General features: G+C 43.2%; 1 protein-coding gene across 2 annotated transcripts in view; it reads right to left on the minus strand.

The window, feature by feature from the left end:
• The window catches only part of APBA1 (amyloid beta precursor protein binding family A member 1), a 240,165-nt gene that overhangs the window by 33,929 nt on the left and 188,231 nt on the right, over positions 1 to 18,005 (minus strand). For both annotated transcript variants that reach the window (XM_057549372.1, XM_057549371.1), the window contains exon 3: positions 4,235 to 4,330. In XM_057549372.1, coding sequence (XP_057405355.1) covers positions 4,235 to 4,330 — 96 coding nt within the window. The remainder of the gene's footprint in view (positions 1 to 4,234; positions 4,331 to 18,005) is intronic.

Raw genomic sequence — 18,005 nt, forward strand, 5'->3', positions numbered from 1 at the left:
TCTAAGTGAGAAACTGCCGATTAGTAAAGGCACCAGTGAAATGATTATATGCTAAAATTAAGAATTCCCTTTGAGAATTTTATTCCACTTTATGTCTTTGCTGCACTGATCTCTAACTGTGATAAAAATGATTGCTACAGTTTTTATCTCTTCCTTTCATCCCTTACTGATGTATTTTAGTTTAAAAAATCCATTACAGGGCTTCCCTGGTGGCGCAGTGGTTGAGAATCTGCCTGCCAATGCAGGGGACGCGGGTTCGAGCCCTGGTCTGGGAAGATCCCACATGCCGCGGAGCAACTCGGCCCGTGAGCCACAACTACTGAGCCTGCGCGTCTGGAGCCTGTGCTCGGCAACGAGAGGCCGCGATAGTGAGAGGCCCGCGCTCCGCCATCAAGAGTGGCCCCCGCTTGCCACAACTAGAGAAAGCCCTTGCACAGAAACGAAGACCCAACACAGCCATACATACATAAATAAAAAAAAAAAAGAACGTAAGCAGACAAGAATATCATAAAAAAAAAAAAAAATCCATTACATAAGTTAGTATTGTGTTACCTTAAAATAAGAACCCAATAAACAAAGAGGTAATTTAAAAACCCTGGAATTTCTTATACTAAGTAAAACCTCATAGCAAAGGTCAGTCTCCCAAAGCATCCTTGGAAGTGGATATAATCAGCTAGAAACCTTCTAGAACCTGACTGGATGGCAGTTTCAACGCTAGCTCTCAGAGGAGCAGTACTTACCACTTGGTTCCTTTCACAAGCAAATGTCCTAGAGTTAACTCTCAGTGGAATAAGAATAGGTAATTAATTCCTGCTCCAACCAGTGACAGAATTTGCAGCTGGTATGTCTAGGGCAGGGTGATGAGAGCATTACAGCAGAGTGGAGAGCTAATGTAAAAGACAAGAGTCCCTAAAATGGGCAAAATCAGGGTTTGCATGGCCAAGGGTTATCTTTAGAAAACCTAAAGATTTTCATTGCTAACAATCTACCAGGTGTTAGGTGATCATTTCAGAACAAGACTATCTAGTACAACATAGCTGCTCAGTAGGTTGACTTGAATTGATGGTATACTCTGAGGTGCCTAGTGGACTTGAAGACCGAAGGGCCCTGGATGATGGCTGGGATATCACGGGAAACAACTCCATATCACAGCACTTTATACAGTGCTCTTCACTTGGAAGATGGGAATGTCTAAGGAATGATTAATTAGTTAATATTTGCACAACATTCTAAAAAATATTAGTGTTAATTGTTATGTGAAAAATTGGAGGCAGTCAAAGAAACCATTTTAAGACTCTAAACTCAATCCAGGACAATGACAAGAATTCAACACTAATCACACAATACACAATGCAGATCAATCTCAGTAAACCTGCTGTAGATGTGCTCACTGGGATGAAATGATTTCTCACACCAAAGAGGGTGGGTTTCTGGTTTCAGAAAGGATCACCTTTAAAGAAACTAAGGACACAAGATCACCAGGATCGAAAAGTTACTGGCTGCTAATGCATTTATGGAAAGATGCACACCTAGTGAAAGCCAAGATTATGTGGATAGGAGAAAAGAGGACTCCAATTTCAATGGTGCTTCACATTACTTTTACTTTCCATTTACTCAAGTGAGAAGATAGGCCCAGCTGAGTGCCTGTTGGCTTAAACTCTGTTGCTTTAAGGAAAAAAATCCGTAACTTCATGGTATGCGGATGAAAGCTAGCTTCTTCATAAGAGCCAAAGACTTTTAGATAATTATTCCCCAACCATTTCCCTGTCCTTGCCCTCAGCATCTATGGGCAATGAGGGCTTTACTTCATCTAATCAAAATGGTTTAGCCTCCAGGTACAACCAAGAAGCCAATTTATATTTATATTTTCTTGGGCTATTAGATTTAGATTTTAGCTACAAAAGAATTGCTTTAGTCTATGGCTCTAAAAGCTGCTGTTTTATTTAGAGTCACAACGGAGGGCATTTGGTACATTCACTTATTCTCTATTCATGAACTCATGACTGGCTTTCTTTAGTCTCTGGGGTAGTAAATTTTTTTTTAAAGAGTTTTGTGAAACGAAAGAGTCTCTAATTATTGCACACAAAGAGGATTTTCATCATTATTTCTAAAGATATGCAGAAACATGTACCAAATGAGAAACTTGCTTATTATATCTGATGAATAATCAAACGCTGAATATTCAGATGTCTGATTAGCCCTGTGTTTTCCCATATGTGGACAGAGATGAACATTAGTTGATCCTTAACATTCAAGAATTAATAAAGCCACATTCAAGAAGTTAAAGGCCAAATCTTTGGATGTTCCAGGAGGTCACATAAACCATGTGTAGAGCCTGGAAGCTTGAAAACTGCAATAATAACATACAAGCTACCTTGTCCATTCAGTGTGTGACCTGCAAGTACTCTTCATCGCAGGGATAGCAGATTCTGGTGTTAAGAGCCTGGGCTCTCTGGAGATCTGGATTCAAAACCTGGCCCTACCACATGTGAGATCTGGGACCTCAGGTAAGTTACTTAACCTCTCAGCTTCCTCCACTAACAAATGAGGACATTAATTCTTACCTCGCAGAAGTATTTTAAGGATTAAATGAGATACTATGTGACTTGCTTGGCCTGGTGCCTGAACGCCATAAATGCTCAAGAAATGGTAACTCTCATTACTGTTATTATCACTGTGGCTTTTCTTCTTGCCATTTGTTCTTACCTATTCGTGTGCTATGAATAAAGTACACGGTGACGTTGTAGGATGCAGGGCCAGCAGAAACTGTAAGCCATTACTCCTGTTCCTGTGGCCTGATGAAGACCAGAGAAGGACAAAGCATATTTCAAATCTAAATTCTAATGTTGGCGCCATTTCAGAGAAGGTCTCCTTATGTTTGTTTGGTTTAATATAAATAGATTAATGAAAATACTTCTCCCCTGCATGAATATTTAATGGCAAACGTATGTGAATTCAATGATATTTTAAGGGTAAATTTTAACTAAGACTCCTTTCAGAAGCGATCTGCCACTCAGGTTAAAATGGAGATCGCTTTCTTCCATTGAATTTAATGGAAAATTATTAGCAAAAGGAAGGAAAAATGAGACAATCATTCATTATGTGGTTTAGCTCTTTAACGCATGTCCTCAGTGTTGATTAGGCAGCATCTATATTTAGAATGAGCTGAGCCCACACACAGATGATGGTGCAGGCCAGTGTTTACCTGATGCTAGGTCCTAAGTAGGTGAGGGTAGCAGTTAGTCAGGTGTAAAAGGACAACAGGTGCTGGAGAGGGCAATGGTTCCCTCTCAGGGGAAAAACACCTGCCCGTTTCTAGCCCCGGAACCCTTGGTGGGAGCAAGCAGCATCTTCTCTCTTAAATATTCTCTGCCAGAGCTCAGCATGGCCTCCATCAGTAGGGTGACCATACGATTTGCTGTCCAAAGGGACACTTTAAGGCTGCACTGTCCAGCAGCCCCTAGCCACACACAGCTATTTAAGTTCATTTAAATGGAATAAAATGCAAAATTCATTTCCTCAGTGCCACTAGCCACACCTCAAGGGCTTGCTAGGCACATGTGGCAGTGTCTACTATATGGGACAGTCCAGAAGTAAAACATTCCCTGAATCACAGAAAGTTCTCGTGGACAGCGCTGCTGCTTTAAAAAGTGAGAAGGGGTGCTCACCAGGTGTACTGCTGGGACAACAGGTGTGAACCAGAACCTCCCCAGGTAAGCCAGGACAAGCAGTCATCCTGTTGTCATGAAAGATATTTCACTTGGGCCTGAAATAAATCAGGTTTTAAGAAACCAGCCCATTTCCCAAACCACACAGCAACTGTAATGCCATGGCACTGAGGCTCATAACACCTCTAGGAAGGACGCTGCTAAACAGAGCTTTTGATGTCCCAAGTCCAAGAGAACCTTCTGCACTCATGGCAATGTTCAGTAATCTCTGCTTCCAGTACAATAGCCACTAGTCACGTGTGGCAACTGAGCCCTTGAAATGTGGCTAGTGTGCCTGAGGAAGTGACTTTTTCATTTTATTTATGAATTAAAATAGACACCTGTAGCTAGCGGCTGTCAAATTGGATGGCATGGCTTTATCACCGAATTCCACGCTGGAGAGATCAGAATTTTTCTCCGCAGGGTAATCTGGGTCAGCAGCTCTGCTGGAGGCTGGAGAAAGCACAAACCAGAAACAGAATACGACATAACGGGCTGATGGCTTTTGAAACAAAACGGTACCCTACCTCTTTATTTGTGGAGGCTTCCGTGGGGTCACTGGGATGAAGGGGTGTGCTCGAAGACTCTGCACCCAGGGGTGAGGAACTGCCAGGAGACGGGGACTGGAACACAGACAGCACAGGAAAACACAGTGAGCATCGCATAGTGAGGGCCTGGGGGAACCGCCCAGCCTTGCGGGAGAGAGAGGCGCACGCAGCTGAAGAACATTTCAGCAGTGAGAAAACTTCCTTGGAAAGGAACTGCCAAATGTACGTAGAAGGCTTGGATTTGTCAAGCTTTCGTTAAATTCCTGCCCTGTTTTCAAAGGAGCCCTTACAGTTCAGCCTCACCCGGCCTCCCACCTTAGGCCAAGTGTTTAAACATCGCAAAAGTTGAATATCAAACTTAAAGCCCTAGGTGAATAAAGCTAATAGTGATACTCAAATGTTTCCGTTTTTAAAACATTTTTCTTACAGAGGGAAACAAAGACTTTGGGTGCTAAATGTCTTATAAAATCACCTGCCCAAGATTACCTGAAAGGAAAAGGAAAAATTAAAACATGAATTTTTAAAGAGGCAGCTGGGACTGATTCCGATGACTGGAAACCACACCACCTGTGAAATATTTTGTCTGATATAATCCAGAGGCCACTGAAAACACAGAGATAGTTCGGCATCCAAAAAACATTACCTTGGATACTCTTAGAAGAGTTAACGAATTCTTTGTTAAATGGTATGTTTAAAAATAAGGCACAGGAAAGGTTTGGAAAGCACAGTCCCCAGCTCGGTGATGGGTTCAGGCTCCCTGTGCAGGTTCTGCTTGAATGGATTTGAAGCTCCAGGCCAGCGCCCTTAAAGCCCTGCTGACTGAATGACCAAAGAAAGAAAACAAGCACAGGGATGGAAATAGTGCAGGCGCTGAAAACCCTCCCCAGCTGATTCCCAAACATTTCTGCACGCTCCTGAAATCTGGGGGGGGGGGGGGGGGGGATGAAGAGAACCTTCAGGTGAGCCACAGGGATGCTTAAGAATTCTGTAGCCATGGTCCTCTGAGAGGAAGAACATGCAGCTTCACAGTCTGCTGGTGATGTTTGATAGAAGGCAGAAAACCGAACCCAGTCAAGGACCCTATTCTCTGAGGAAAGCCTGGGGCTGTGAGTGAGGAGAGGTAGGTTCTGGGTTAAGAAAGCAAGATCACACGAGCAGTAGCTTGAACCTGCTTCTGACCTCTGGAGACTGAACCTCACGGGGAAGCGGAGGCAGAGACATCAGTAATACACCTCTGCGTGGGAAGGGAGAATGTTCCACAGAGCAGCGGTGCTCAGGAAGGGAGGGGGCACGTTCACATACAAGGGGGGCCCCAGCAAGCACTGTGTGAAATCATAAAAACAATAAATCCTTTCCAAAGAGTCTTAATTACAGGAGACGCCAAATGAACTGAAGCGTGATGTGGTGAAATGCAGTATTATGCTCACAGATGTGATACCATCCCAGTCTATTGCTGTGAAGCCTGGATTTGTTTCCCATGAGCCGATATACCTGATTCTGAGCAGGGAGGTGAGGACCAATGAGCCTCTTCAACACTCACATGCAGAAATCAGCTGCTCCGCAGTTGAGTCAAGAAGATGAGCATTAGGGTAACATCAGACACAAAGTACCCAAGCCCCACGGTCCCTGGACACAAGAAAGATGCCCTGTGTGCCTTTTAAAAAGAACACACAGAATTTTTCATTCGGCACCCAAGAGAGTTGGTGGGGACTTGCTGAGTTAGCTCCATGTCTGGCCTACTCAAAATTAATGTAGTAAAGTTTTCATGAGAATTTAATGCCTTTAAATTTTCCCAGTTTTTCAAATTTGAAGAGCTTCCTTAGATATTTATGTCTATTTTTCCCCAAGTAATTTTCTCTGTCACGAAAATTTTAAAGGTCTAGTCCCTGGGGAAGCTAGAGCAGCTGCTTTTTCTTTAATTGCTTGGTTTGAGAGCCATGTATATCACCTTCGTTTGTAAAAAAAATGCTCCCAAAGTATCCCGCAGCGCCTATTTCTCTAATTATTTTCTGTTGCAAGTCTTCTGAAAATGGAGTCTTTGCAACGTTGTGAGCACCAGGTCATCTCCGGATGATGTGAGAAGACAGATTATCTGGAGAGCAGGCTGGGATGCAGAAGAGGCAGGTCAGACCCCACAGTAAGGCTCGACGACCAGTGCCAGGCGTCCACCACGGGACACCAGAGAAGAGGCACAAATGTGACTTTGGTGGGCACTGCTCTCACCGAGGTTCTCAGGGGACCCACACCAGCCTTTATCAGGAGGCACTTCCCCTCAGACGCTCATGCCCTAGCCTTCTGCATGCAAATGAGACCCCTTGTGCTTCCTTCTGTTTGCATGTACCGTTACTGACCTCCACCTAGAGAGTTCTCCCTCGTTCTCTCTTTCGAAAGCACTCATCTTGCTGAAGCTTTCTCAGACTCTATTCAAGGTACCATTCTCCCCTGATGGCATGTTTCGGGTTTTGTAATTATCTGTTTATGTGTCTGCCTCCACTCTCCCAAGAACTCTCCCGAGGGCTCGTCTTACTCATCTTTATAATCCAAGTTCCTAGCCTTGGGTCTTGTAAACAGTAGGCACCCAGTAAACATTTACTGAATAACTGATGTCAATGTGGTTTCCAACCTTACCATGTTTTCCAACTTGCACAGAAAGCAGTCAACCACTACTCTCTTGCATTATTTTTAGTGATCAGTGGTAAGCCTCTTTCTGATATAAGACCTCTACGCTGTTATGTGTGGAATGTTACATCTGCATTTTGAACTAGAGAAGTGGCCTTTGCCTCCGAAGACTCCGACCTTAGCTCCAGCTAAGCTCCTTTAAAGCAAAAACTGTCCCCAAACAAGAGAGTACCCTACCTGGTGGAAGCCTACTACCCACCACACCATTGCTGACAAAGTCAAGGTCAAACACCTTCAGAGCAGACAGACACAGGCTCCATAGAGCCGAAACAAAGGTGTTAACATCAATTCAACTTCTGCCTTGTTATACGCTCAACAGTGGAGAGAAACCCAGAAACTGGATAATACTTTCAAAGATGTACTGGAGGCAAAATTTAACCAACAAAATGATGCAAAAAGTAAAAACTATCATTACATATTTCTCTCTGGAGTCTCATGCCTTCTGGGTTACTGAACAGATATTCAATTTTAGGCAAATGAGACCAAGGGTGGGAAGCAAATGTGGGCTTGGAAATTCACAAAGGTAAGTGCCACACAGGGTGTCTCTAGGGAGGTAGTGTTCAAAGATGACTCAACAATTCCCTGTGTTGGTAATTACAGGAGGTCTCCTTAAGCTCAACAAAATGTCTTCTGCAGAGTATGTTCCAGCCGATTTCCCACAGCTCCGGGGTTCCACAAAGCAGAGCTGTCAGTCTTAAGACTTAGGCTCTTCAATGCCAGGACAAGAGATGGACAGTCCTGATCTTAGGCCTAAGGAATGCAATAGCATCTCAAGGTAAAGCCAATCATTCATTTTCATTCCAACTGGACATCTCCTTGGGGAAACTAACTGCTGGTGGTAGAGGTGAGAGACAAATAGTTCCTGGAACTTTCAGGCTATACACGAAGGGAGAAAAACAGTGCACAAATAATTACTATTAATTTATTCCTGCAACAGACATTTCAGTGCCTCCTTGTGTTCCTAGCACTGGGCCAGGGAAACAAAGAGGAAAGCGATGTTGTGGTTCTGTCCCCCACCCCTTTCCAGGTAGTGGGAGGAGACACGTAAAGTCAGTGTCACGGCAGGTGGCTAGGATATGAATCCATACATAAAGACACAGGGTTGGGAGGGTGTCTCTCTGCAGAAGGGGAGGGGTGTCTATCAGCAATGCTACATTGGGAAGGAATTGCTTCAGCTGAATCCTGATAACTGGATGGTATTCATGCAGCAGGATGGGATGGGATAGGGAAGAGGTGGAAGGTACTAGAAACAGAGGCAGGGAGGGAAGCACAGCTCTGCAGGGAAGGGAGAGATGAGCTGAAGGGCAGGGACCAGTCATTGGAGCCCCACTTGGTGACAAACTGCCTACTCTCTGCCCAGAGGGTATTTTCTTTGTGAGCCACTGGCCTATTGTCCTCATGGAAGAAGCACAATGTAGGCACTTTAATAACTATTTCCTGAATTAAGGTGGGAAATCTAGAGGGTTGAGGGGTTTGCTCTTCCCTTTCCCTTAATCCTCTTTCATCCTTGGACATCAGCATGAAGAGAAGATTACCACCCAGAAAAGATGACAGGATCGTAATAGGAACACCCCAAAACCATGGGTAAAGGGCCCCTGGCTCTTTCCACAAGGGCAGCGTTCTTTTCAGAAAGGCCTAAGGACTGAGGCAGGACTGAGAGCAAAGCTGTGATCTGGAGAGGTGTACAGGGATCTTAAAAGACTTTTGGAGGAATTCCGGTCAAAAGACACAAAAAAGTGAGTCTGACCCGGGCCATTCACTCATTTATTTAACATGAAGTGCAGACAGTGTCTGGGGAGCCCAGATCCCTGACTGTGCCCAAGGAGCTCCTGATCTAGCAGGGCAGACAGACCCACAAACAAATGCAGTGTGTCCTCCGTAGCAATGTCTCTGAGTCCCTGAGAAAAATAAAAGTCACCATAACATAAAAACAGCCACTAAGGAGCCGACTACTCGCAAGGCTAGTGTCCACCTTAACAGCCTCCCTCCAAAACACTAGCATCTACCTGGTCCATGTCTTGTCAGCTGCTCTCTGTTGACTGTTGGGACCATCTGGCATTTCTAGGCAAAACCAAAACAAAACAGCAACTGCACTGCAGAGTAGAAGTGCAAATACTGCAAAAATAAATAAAGAAAAAGCAGAATCTCAGAAAGTTGAAGGCGGCAAAGTTGGAGAACTGCTCAAACCCACTATGGACCACTGAAAAGTTGGTAGAGTTACACCAGTTAACAATTAAGAGAAAAATGGAAGGATGACAATGTTAGAGGTGCTTTAAAAGAGCATGATCAGAACATCTGATAATAAGGAGAGGCCCTTGGGAAAACAGTCTTTAAATATTTTTGCTGAAATGGTCCTCTTTATGATCGAAAGGACTGTTTCTGATCATGCTGCGCAAGTCACGTGTGAATTGAAGGCAGTTCTTCTATTGTACGATTCAATGACTTTTTTTGAGAAAAATTACAACTCCCCAAGTCAATACTTCTCTTCTAAGCTCATACAACTCAATAACAACAACAACAAAAAAACAACCCAACTGAAAAATGGGTAGAAAATCTAAATAGTCATTTCTCCAAAGAAGACATACAGATGGCCAATAGGCACATGAAAAGATGCTCATCATCACTAATTATTAGAGAAATGCAAATCAAAACTACTGTGAGGTGCCACCATCATTAAAAACTCTACAAAGAACAAATGCTGAATAGGGTGTGGAGAAAAGGAAACCCTCCTACACTGTTTGTGGGCATGTAAATTGGTGCAGTCACCATGGAAAACAGTATGGAGGTTCCTTAAAAAGATAAAAATAGAGCTACCATAGGATCCAGCAATCCCACTCCTGGGCATATATCCAGACAAAACTATAATTCAAAAAGATACATGCACCCTTATGTTCATAGCAGCAATATTCACCGTAGCCAAGACATGGAAACAACCTGAATGTCCACTGACAGATAAATGGATAAAGAAGATGTGGTACCTATATGTGGTATGTACCATACCATTCCATGTATATGGAATACTACTCAGCCACAAAAAAGAATGAAATAATGCCATTTGCAGTAACATGGATGGACCTAGAGATGATCATACTAAGTGAAGTAAGTCAGAAAGAGAAAGATAAATATCATATGATATCACATATGTGGAATGTAAAATATGACTCAAATGAACTTATCTACAAAACAGAAACAGACTTACTGACATAGAAAACAGACTTGTGGTTGCCGAGAGGGAGAGAGAGGGAGGGAGGGAGGGATGGATTGGGAGTTTGGGATCAGCAGATGCAAACTATTATATATAGGATGGACAAACAACAAGGTCCTACTGGGATCAGGGACAGGGAACCTATATTCAATATTCTGTAATAAACCATAATGGAAGAGAATATGAAAAAGAATATATATGCATAAAAATCACTTTTCAGTGCAGCAGAAATTAACACAACATTGTAAATCAACTATACTTCAATAAAATAAATGAAAAAATACTTCTTCTCTAAGAATTCACATATAGATGAAATTATAACCAACATGTTGTTAGTCAAAAGATAAACTAAGCTTATGTTTGTAATTTTTTAGTACTGTCTTTCAAGGTAAAGTTCTAATCAAATCCCTTTCTCCCCATCCTTACTTGAAACTTTGGTCTTTGTTGTAAGTGGATTAATTTTAAGTAGGCCTTTGAAGGTACACTTACATAGGGATCCTTTGACACAGCCCTCCCTCTCCTCTGGTGGTTAAAATGTGACATGACAGCTGCCATAAGAGGCAAGAGCAGGAGGGAGGAGAGACCATCTGGGTCAAAGAAGGCTTCCAGTGGAGAAGACACAGCCTTTCCTGCCACAGTGTCTGGGACTTGGAAAGCCCTGAACAAAGCCTGTTGGTTGGCAGAAGTAAAAAAAGAAAAAAAAATCGGTTCCTAAGACACTGGGTCTAGTCTTCAAAGCCACCATGATCTGGCTTTCCAATATTAGGGTCTATTTTCAAAAGTATAGGTGATTACAGGGAACACAAGTTAACATTTCTCCTTTGAAAAAGACTGGCGTTTTATTTTGTATTATGGCAGAACAAGTAAAATTGCCACTGAGGTTTCAGGATACTGAAGGGGTTAAGTGCTCAAGCCCTAGCATCTGGCAGAGCTGAGTGTGAATTCTGGCTTTACCACTCACAGCTGAGACCCTGAGGAGGTTCCCAACCTCTCTGATTCTCCTGACAATTGAGGAAAACAGTAATTACCTGCCTCTCAGGATTGAGGTGAGGATTAATTGGTGACAAAGCACACAGAGGGTCAGCTCAGTGCCTGGGCACACACAATGCACTCAATCAATATTTGATACGTCTTTTAAGATTCCAACAGTAACAAAAATGATTTCACCCCTAAGGGAGAGTGTTCACAAGGACAACACATACCCATGGGGATGTTTTCTTCATCTCATTTCCTTCCTTATTAACATTTTATTCATGAATAAAATTAAAAAGCACACAGAAGGCTCTATAAAAATCATACCACAAAGACTTTAAGTTAATTTATAAGCCCCAAGACTCTTACTGGTATGCTGGCAAGAATAGCTCATTACTGGCTATGGCTGGGGGGTATACACGATGGCTGTATGCAATTTCTGACATGCCCACAGTCTCCCATTCAAGGTAGCGCGTTGGAATATGAGGGCTGAGCATGATGCTATTATGGTGATTGATTTACAAAAGAGAATCGTGTGCATATGCATTGCTCTAGTGTTAATTGAGAACACTGCTTATGTATAACCATGACACACCGAGATACTCCACTGTTTAGGACACCTGGTGAAAGACCCCAGCCAGCTCTAGCCAAGTTTAACAAGTCTCAGTACCCGTGGATCCAAGTACACATTCCCTCCAAGGGAACTCAGTGACAAAAATTTCACTGCAATGAAGGCTAGATATGGAGCAACTCACAGAACCTGAAAATAAGGTTTCTTTTAAGGTCACCAAGCAGTCGACATACTACATGTGACCCAAACACTAAGAACTCATGAACCTTCTTCACCAGCATTACGGACTGTGTCCCCCTCAAACATATATGTTGAAACCCTAGCTCCCAGTGGGATGGTATTAGGAGGTGGGGCCTCTGGGAGGTAATTAGGTCATGAGGGTGGGGCCCTCATGAAAGTGATTAGTGCCTTTATAAGAGAGACAAGAGAACGTGCTTCCTCTTTCCCTGCTCTCCACCCTGTGAGGACACAGCAAGAAGACAGCCATCTGCAAACCAGGAAGAGAACCCTCACCAGAAGCTGACCATGCTGGTACCCTGATCTCAGACTTCCCAGACTCCAGAACTGTGGGTAATAAATTTCTGTTAAGTCACTGGTTCTACGGTATCTTGTTACAGCAGCCCAAACTAAGACATCCAGAGGCTTCTCAGTAAGCACCTATTTACTCTCATTTTTAAAGACAGTTTTAACAAGCTCTGAGCAATTCACTCCTCAATTCAAAAACTTTAGTGGTTCCTTTTTGCTTAAAGAATAAATCTTAGACTCTTTACCTTGGCACTCAAGGAATCCAAGGTTTGGCCTTAATTTCTTTACCATTTTCTACCCTTCCAGTTCCTATTCTCTGTCGTCAAGCCAAACTGAACTCCTTTCTGTTCCCTGTATATAACCTGTGAGTTTCTGCTCAGAGCCTTTGTTGATGCTCTTGTCTGAACTCCACATGTCCACGACACACCAAAGGCCCATTTCAAATGTTAACTCTTTCATGAAGTCTTTCCAATTCTCTTAGGTGAAAGGAATCCCTCTCCTAAGAGAGCTGCTTGTATCTTATCTGTGCCATTCTTTTTTTTTTTTAATTTATGTATGTATTTATTTATTTTTGGCTGTGTTGGGTCTTCGTTTCTGTGCGAGGGCTTTCTCTAGTTGCGGCGAGCAGGGGCCACTCTTCATCGCGGTGCGCGGGCCTCTCACTGTCGCGGCCTCTCTTGTTGCGGAGCACAGGCTCCAGACGCGCAGGCTCAGTAGTTGTGGCTCACGGGCCTAGTCGTTCCACGGCATGTGGGATCCTCCCAGACCAGGGCTTGAACCCGTGTCCCCAGCATTGGCAGGCAGACTCTCAACCACTGCGCCACCAGGGAAGCCCTGTGCCATTCTTATGGTGCATCACTTTCTCCCTTATATTTTATAAAATTCTAATACTATTGAATAATATTTTAATTACAATATTTTAATAAGCACCATGAAGGCAGGATTTATGATTAATTTACATTTTCTTCTTCAAGTGCTTAATACGGGATTCCCCATAAAATATACAACGGGAGTTCAATAAGTGTGTTGAATACACGGAAGGATGCATGGACACCAATCCTCTAGTATCAGAGGAAAAAGGAAACAGGTTTATATACACAGTCGGTTCTGGACACATGCAGCATTGCACTTATGTGCTCATGTGGAAGTTTGTACCCACATATAGCTCAGCGTTCTTGTCCATATATTTTTTTTAATTTTACTTAAGTACAGTTGATTTACAATGCTGTGTTAATTTCTGCTGTATAGCAAAGTGATTCAGTTATACATATATAATTCTTTTTCATATTCTTTTCCATTATCATTTATCACAGGATACTGAATACAGTTCCCCATGCTATACAGTAGGAGTTTGTTGTTTGTCCACCCTATACATAAGTTTGCATCTGCTAATCCCAAACTCCCAATTCATCCCTCCCCCCACCTTCCTACCCCTCATCATCCACAAGTCTGTTCTCTCTGTCTGCTCTTTACTCTTGTTTTTTAAAGGCTGATTTTATTTTATTTTTAACATCTTTATTGTAGTATAATTGCTTTACAATGTTGTGTTAGTTTTTGCTGTATAACAAAGTGAATCAGCTATATGTATACATATATCCCCATATCCCCTCCCTCTTGCGTCTCCCTCCCACCCTCCCTATCCTACCCCTCTAGGTGTACACAAAGCACCAAGCTGATCTCCCTGTGCTATGTGGCTGCTTCCCACTAGCTATCTATTTTACATTTGGTAGTATATATATGTCCATGCCACTCTCTCACTTCGTCCCAGCTTACCCTTCCCCCTCCCCGTGTCCTTAACTCCATTCTCTACGTCTGTGTCTTAATTCCTGTCCTGCCCCTAGGTTCTTCATAACCAGTTTTTTTTTTTTTTTTTTTTAGATTCCATATATATGTGTTAGCATACGGTATTTGTTTTTCTCTTTCTGACTTACTTCACTCTGTATGACAGACTCTAGGTCCATCCACCTCACTACAAATAACTCAATTTCATTTCTTTTTATGGCTGAGTAATAGTCCATTGTATATATGTGCCACATCTTCTTTATCCATTCATCTGTCGATGGACACTTAGGTTGCTTCCATGTCCTGGCTATTGTAAATAGTGCTGCAATGAACATTGTGGTACATGACTCTTTTTGAGTTATGCTTTTCTCAGGGTATATGCCCAGTAGTGGGATTGCTGGGTCGTATGGTAGTTCTATTTGTAGTTTTTTAAGGAACCTCCATACTGTTCTCCATAGTGGCTGTATCAATTTACATTACCACCAACAGGGTAGGAGGGTTTCCTTTTCTCCACACCCTCTCCAGCATTTGTTGTTTGTGGACTTTCTGATGATGGCCATTCTGACTGGTGTGAGGTGATGCCTCACCTTTACTAATTCTTGATCACAGTCTGTCTCCCTTCTTTGGCAGATTCTGCTTGCACGTCTGCACCCTCAGATGATTAGAATAGTCTTGCAGACACAGCAGGAACAAGTGTGCTCAACGGTGGTATTTCGTAGACTGTAATCAAGCATTTGGTCATTCAAGTCCTGTCCAGCCTGAACATTCTGGTTCCATTCCCTTTTCTATATGGACTTTCAAAGGTGGGGGCATTACGCAGGGCAGGCCACAGAACATGCTCTAGTTCTCCTGGGAAACTTCCGTTTCGGGGGCTGTATGGAGCTTCTGTGCTTCCAGTGTCCTCACATAGCTTTTTCACTATGCATATTGGTTTAACCAGCGTAATCCTTTTTCTCAAGAAAATGTACATTGTTTTCCTCACTGATCTAAGGTGTTTTAAATTAACCTATTCCATGTTACAATTATTTAAAAAAAACAAATATATGATTAGTTTCTCTTTGCTCCAAGATATGTTTGTGCTTCTGAAAATGGAAACTGCTGAAGAAACCCATAATTATTCACTCTCAATTCAAACTGTATTATCAATGTATGTTTGTATTTCCTTAATGTGGTGAAGCAGGAAAGTTAGCATAGACATTGTAGGGGCATAATTATGTCATTAAAATGATAATAGCCTGGGCCTAATGAAGTGTTTTATATACACATTTATAATAGATTCAATTAATACCAATGGAACATTTTCAGATAATTGTCAGAATATTCTATTTCCATCCTCTTTTCCTACAGGGAAAATGCTCCCATTCCCATCTCCAAGTCTGTTCAACCCATGGCAAGGCTGTAGTGTGAAGATCTGGCCCACCTCATAGTTCGGAGAGAACCTTGCACTGCAGCAATCTCCTCAGATAGAGGCTGCTTTCATCTTGGGGGGACCACACAGATCACTCATTTTATCACCATTTAAAGGGCTCCAAGCTTCTGAAACCATGTTCTTAAAGGCAAAAAAGAAAAAAAAACCCCCACAAAACTGACTAGTTAAATATTAACTAGAGTCATCCCTGCAAGGTGGGATAACTTATCTGACAAAGTTGATCTATAAACCGATGTTATCTTTTCCCCAAAATAGCCTCACTGTATTTATTGGAAAGGTATTACAATTTGTGATGGACTCATTTATGGAGGAAGCCTGCTATTCATTTCTCCATCTAGGTCCATATTCCCTGATGGTTCTCCTACACTGTCATCCTCAGGCCACACTGAACGGTGAGAAGAAAACCAAAGTGACTTTTAGTTTGCATTGAGAGATGCAGCTAAGAGCACACTATTTGCTGTAATAACACATTATCTGCTAAGAACAATAATAGCTACCATTTGTAGATGGATTACTATGTGCCAGGCACTGTACAGGGTTCATTATGCCCATTAGTTCATTTATTAGCAAAACAGTTCCTAAGGGGCAAGGCACTAATCTCCATTCAGTTTCATTAGCATCATGGAAGCAAAAGACACAACATAGAGCCCAGAATTAGAGGCTACAGTGCCCAAAGGAACTCATTTTCACAGCAAATAACAATGCCACGCTGATGGAGAGGAAGCAAAGTGCACATCTTTCTAAGTGATCAGACAGCCTTTTCTCTTTTCAGGTCATCTTGGACTTGTGAGCAACAGGCAAACCTGATTACATTTCTTCCCGTCCTATTCCTATTCCAGCTCTGTTCACTTACTCCTACTATCAAGGGAAATGCGGAGAACGCACAATCTGACAGGACTAGGAGAAGAAAACCAAGAGCAAAGCAGCAAACATAATTCTGAAGCGCGAGGATCCACCTACCTCGTCTTCGTGACGCTCAAACTGGTACATCCAAAAATTCTCCATCTTTACTGGTATTCTTTGGGTAGAAGGGCCAGCTCTTGTGGGTCCACTTGTGAGCTGAGGCTAACTCCTGACCTCGGCGTGTGTCTGATGGATTGTTTCCAGTGGTGTTAGATGTTCCCTAGTCAATAATGCAACTTGTAACAGGAGATGTGGCCACATCCCGGGGTGACTGACCCAGCTGCATTAACCCCTGGGTGCCCAGTGGCCCTGGCAGTCGTGCGCCACTGGTGGGACATCATCACCTGACGTTTCTGAGAAGGGGCAGACCTACCCCTGCTGGCAGTGATGCCTCCTATTTCTGGGGGAAACAAACTCGGTTCTGAGGTGCTACCAGAAACTTTCACACACTCTATAAACTCCGCTACGTTTATAGAACCTGTGAAAAAAAGCATCTAGTTCGTGTGAATGGAAGGAGCGGGAATTGGGAAAAAGAGCCTCTCTTAAAACCTGCGTCAGAATGCGCCTGGGCATGTGGCCAGCCAGGGCCTGGGGCTCTGGGGGCACAGGATGCTGAACGTGGACCCTCCCTTCCTCTTCACGTTTGCTGAACATTCTTGTGCTCTAACGTCCTTGCACTGCAATCTGAAGAAGGGGAAATGGCAAGCCAGATACACAAACACAAAAAGAAGCTGTCCCCAGGGTCGGCATGGTTTGACCCAAACCAACAGGTAATCCCAAACTGGGTTTGAGAGCTGGACCAGGTCTGTGGTTCTCAGAAAAGTCAAGACAAACATGGGTGGAACTGAGCTGGAGGGAATTAATGGAAACAGAGGTGGGCAGGGTAGTTCTGAAGCCTGACGACAGGAAACAGACAGAGAGACCTCCCAGAGCCAATGTACCTCTTAACCAGCCATGGCAATGGGGGAGCACATGGGTGCGTGAGACATGAAAGGCACAGAACACTCAAGACACTCGTTGTAACGGACGGCTTCGGCCTTCTTTCTCACCTAACTCTTCATGAGACATGCTGACAGGTCTCTCTCCCTGAGTCTACCTGCTGAATTGTAATAGAGTCAAAAGGTAGAAAAAAAGAAGCAAAGGATCTGAACAATCCACAGCTGGAAAACCCACCCATGCTAAGTGACGGTTTCCTGTGCTGTGGACAACTCTGCAGGCCAGACCAGAGAGAGGGGGTCCTCGGGCACTTCTCTGTCCCTCCTCTCTTGTTCTTGTGTTTCTGACCACTCTGCGTGCAGCCAGATTGTACCTACTATAATCTGGGTCAGTCTGATGCAGTTCCTGTGGCTGTACGCCCCATTCAAGGAAGCTTTTTCAAAATGGTGAGCAGTGCAGGAGGTATTTCTTCTGAATTTACAGCACTGGGTATCTCTCAAAACGCTGTCTTCTTTCCATGAGTTAGTTAAAAGATAGAAAGCCTCTGGGTGTTGACTCTCAAGTGTCCAAATTAAATAGCCCCTACCGCTGAACTCTCCCTGGCTCATGTGTGAAGCCATTTTCTCCATTATCACTCTTAAAAATTGCTTTGGTTTGGATTCATGAGCCAATCAGGCCAGACTGAAGCCATCAGAATCTTCACTGCCGCTGTGGAAAGCTTGTAATTTTTTCAGTTGTTAACCAGAGA

The sequence above is a fragment of the Balaenoptera acutorostrata genome, chromosome 6 (genome assembly GCF_949987535.1).
Source record: "Balaenoptera acutorostrata chromosome 6, mBalAcu1.1, whole genome shotgun sequence".
Classification (NCBI taxonomy): domain Eukaryota; kingdom Metazoa; phylum Chordata; class Mammalia; order Artiodactyla; family Balaenopteridae; genus Balaenoptera; species Balaenoptera acutorostrata.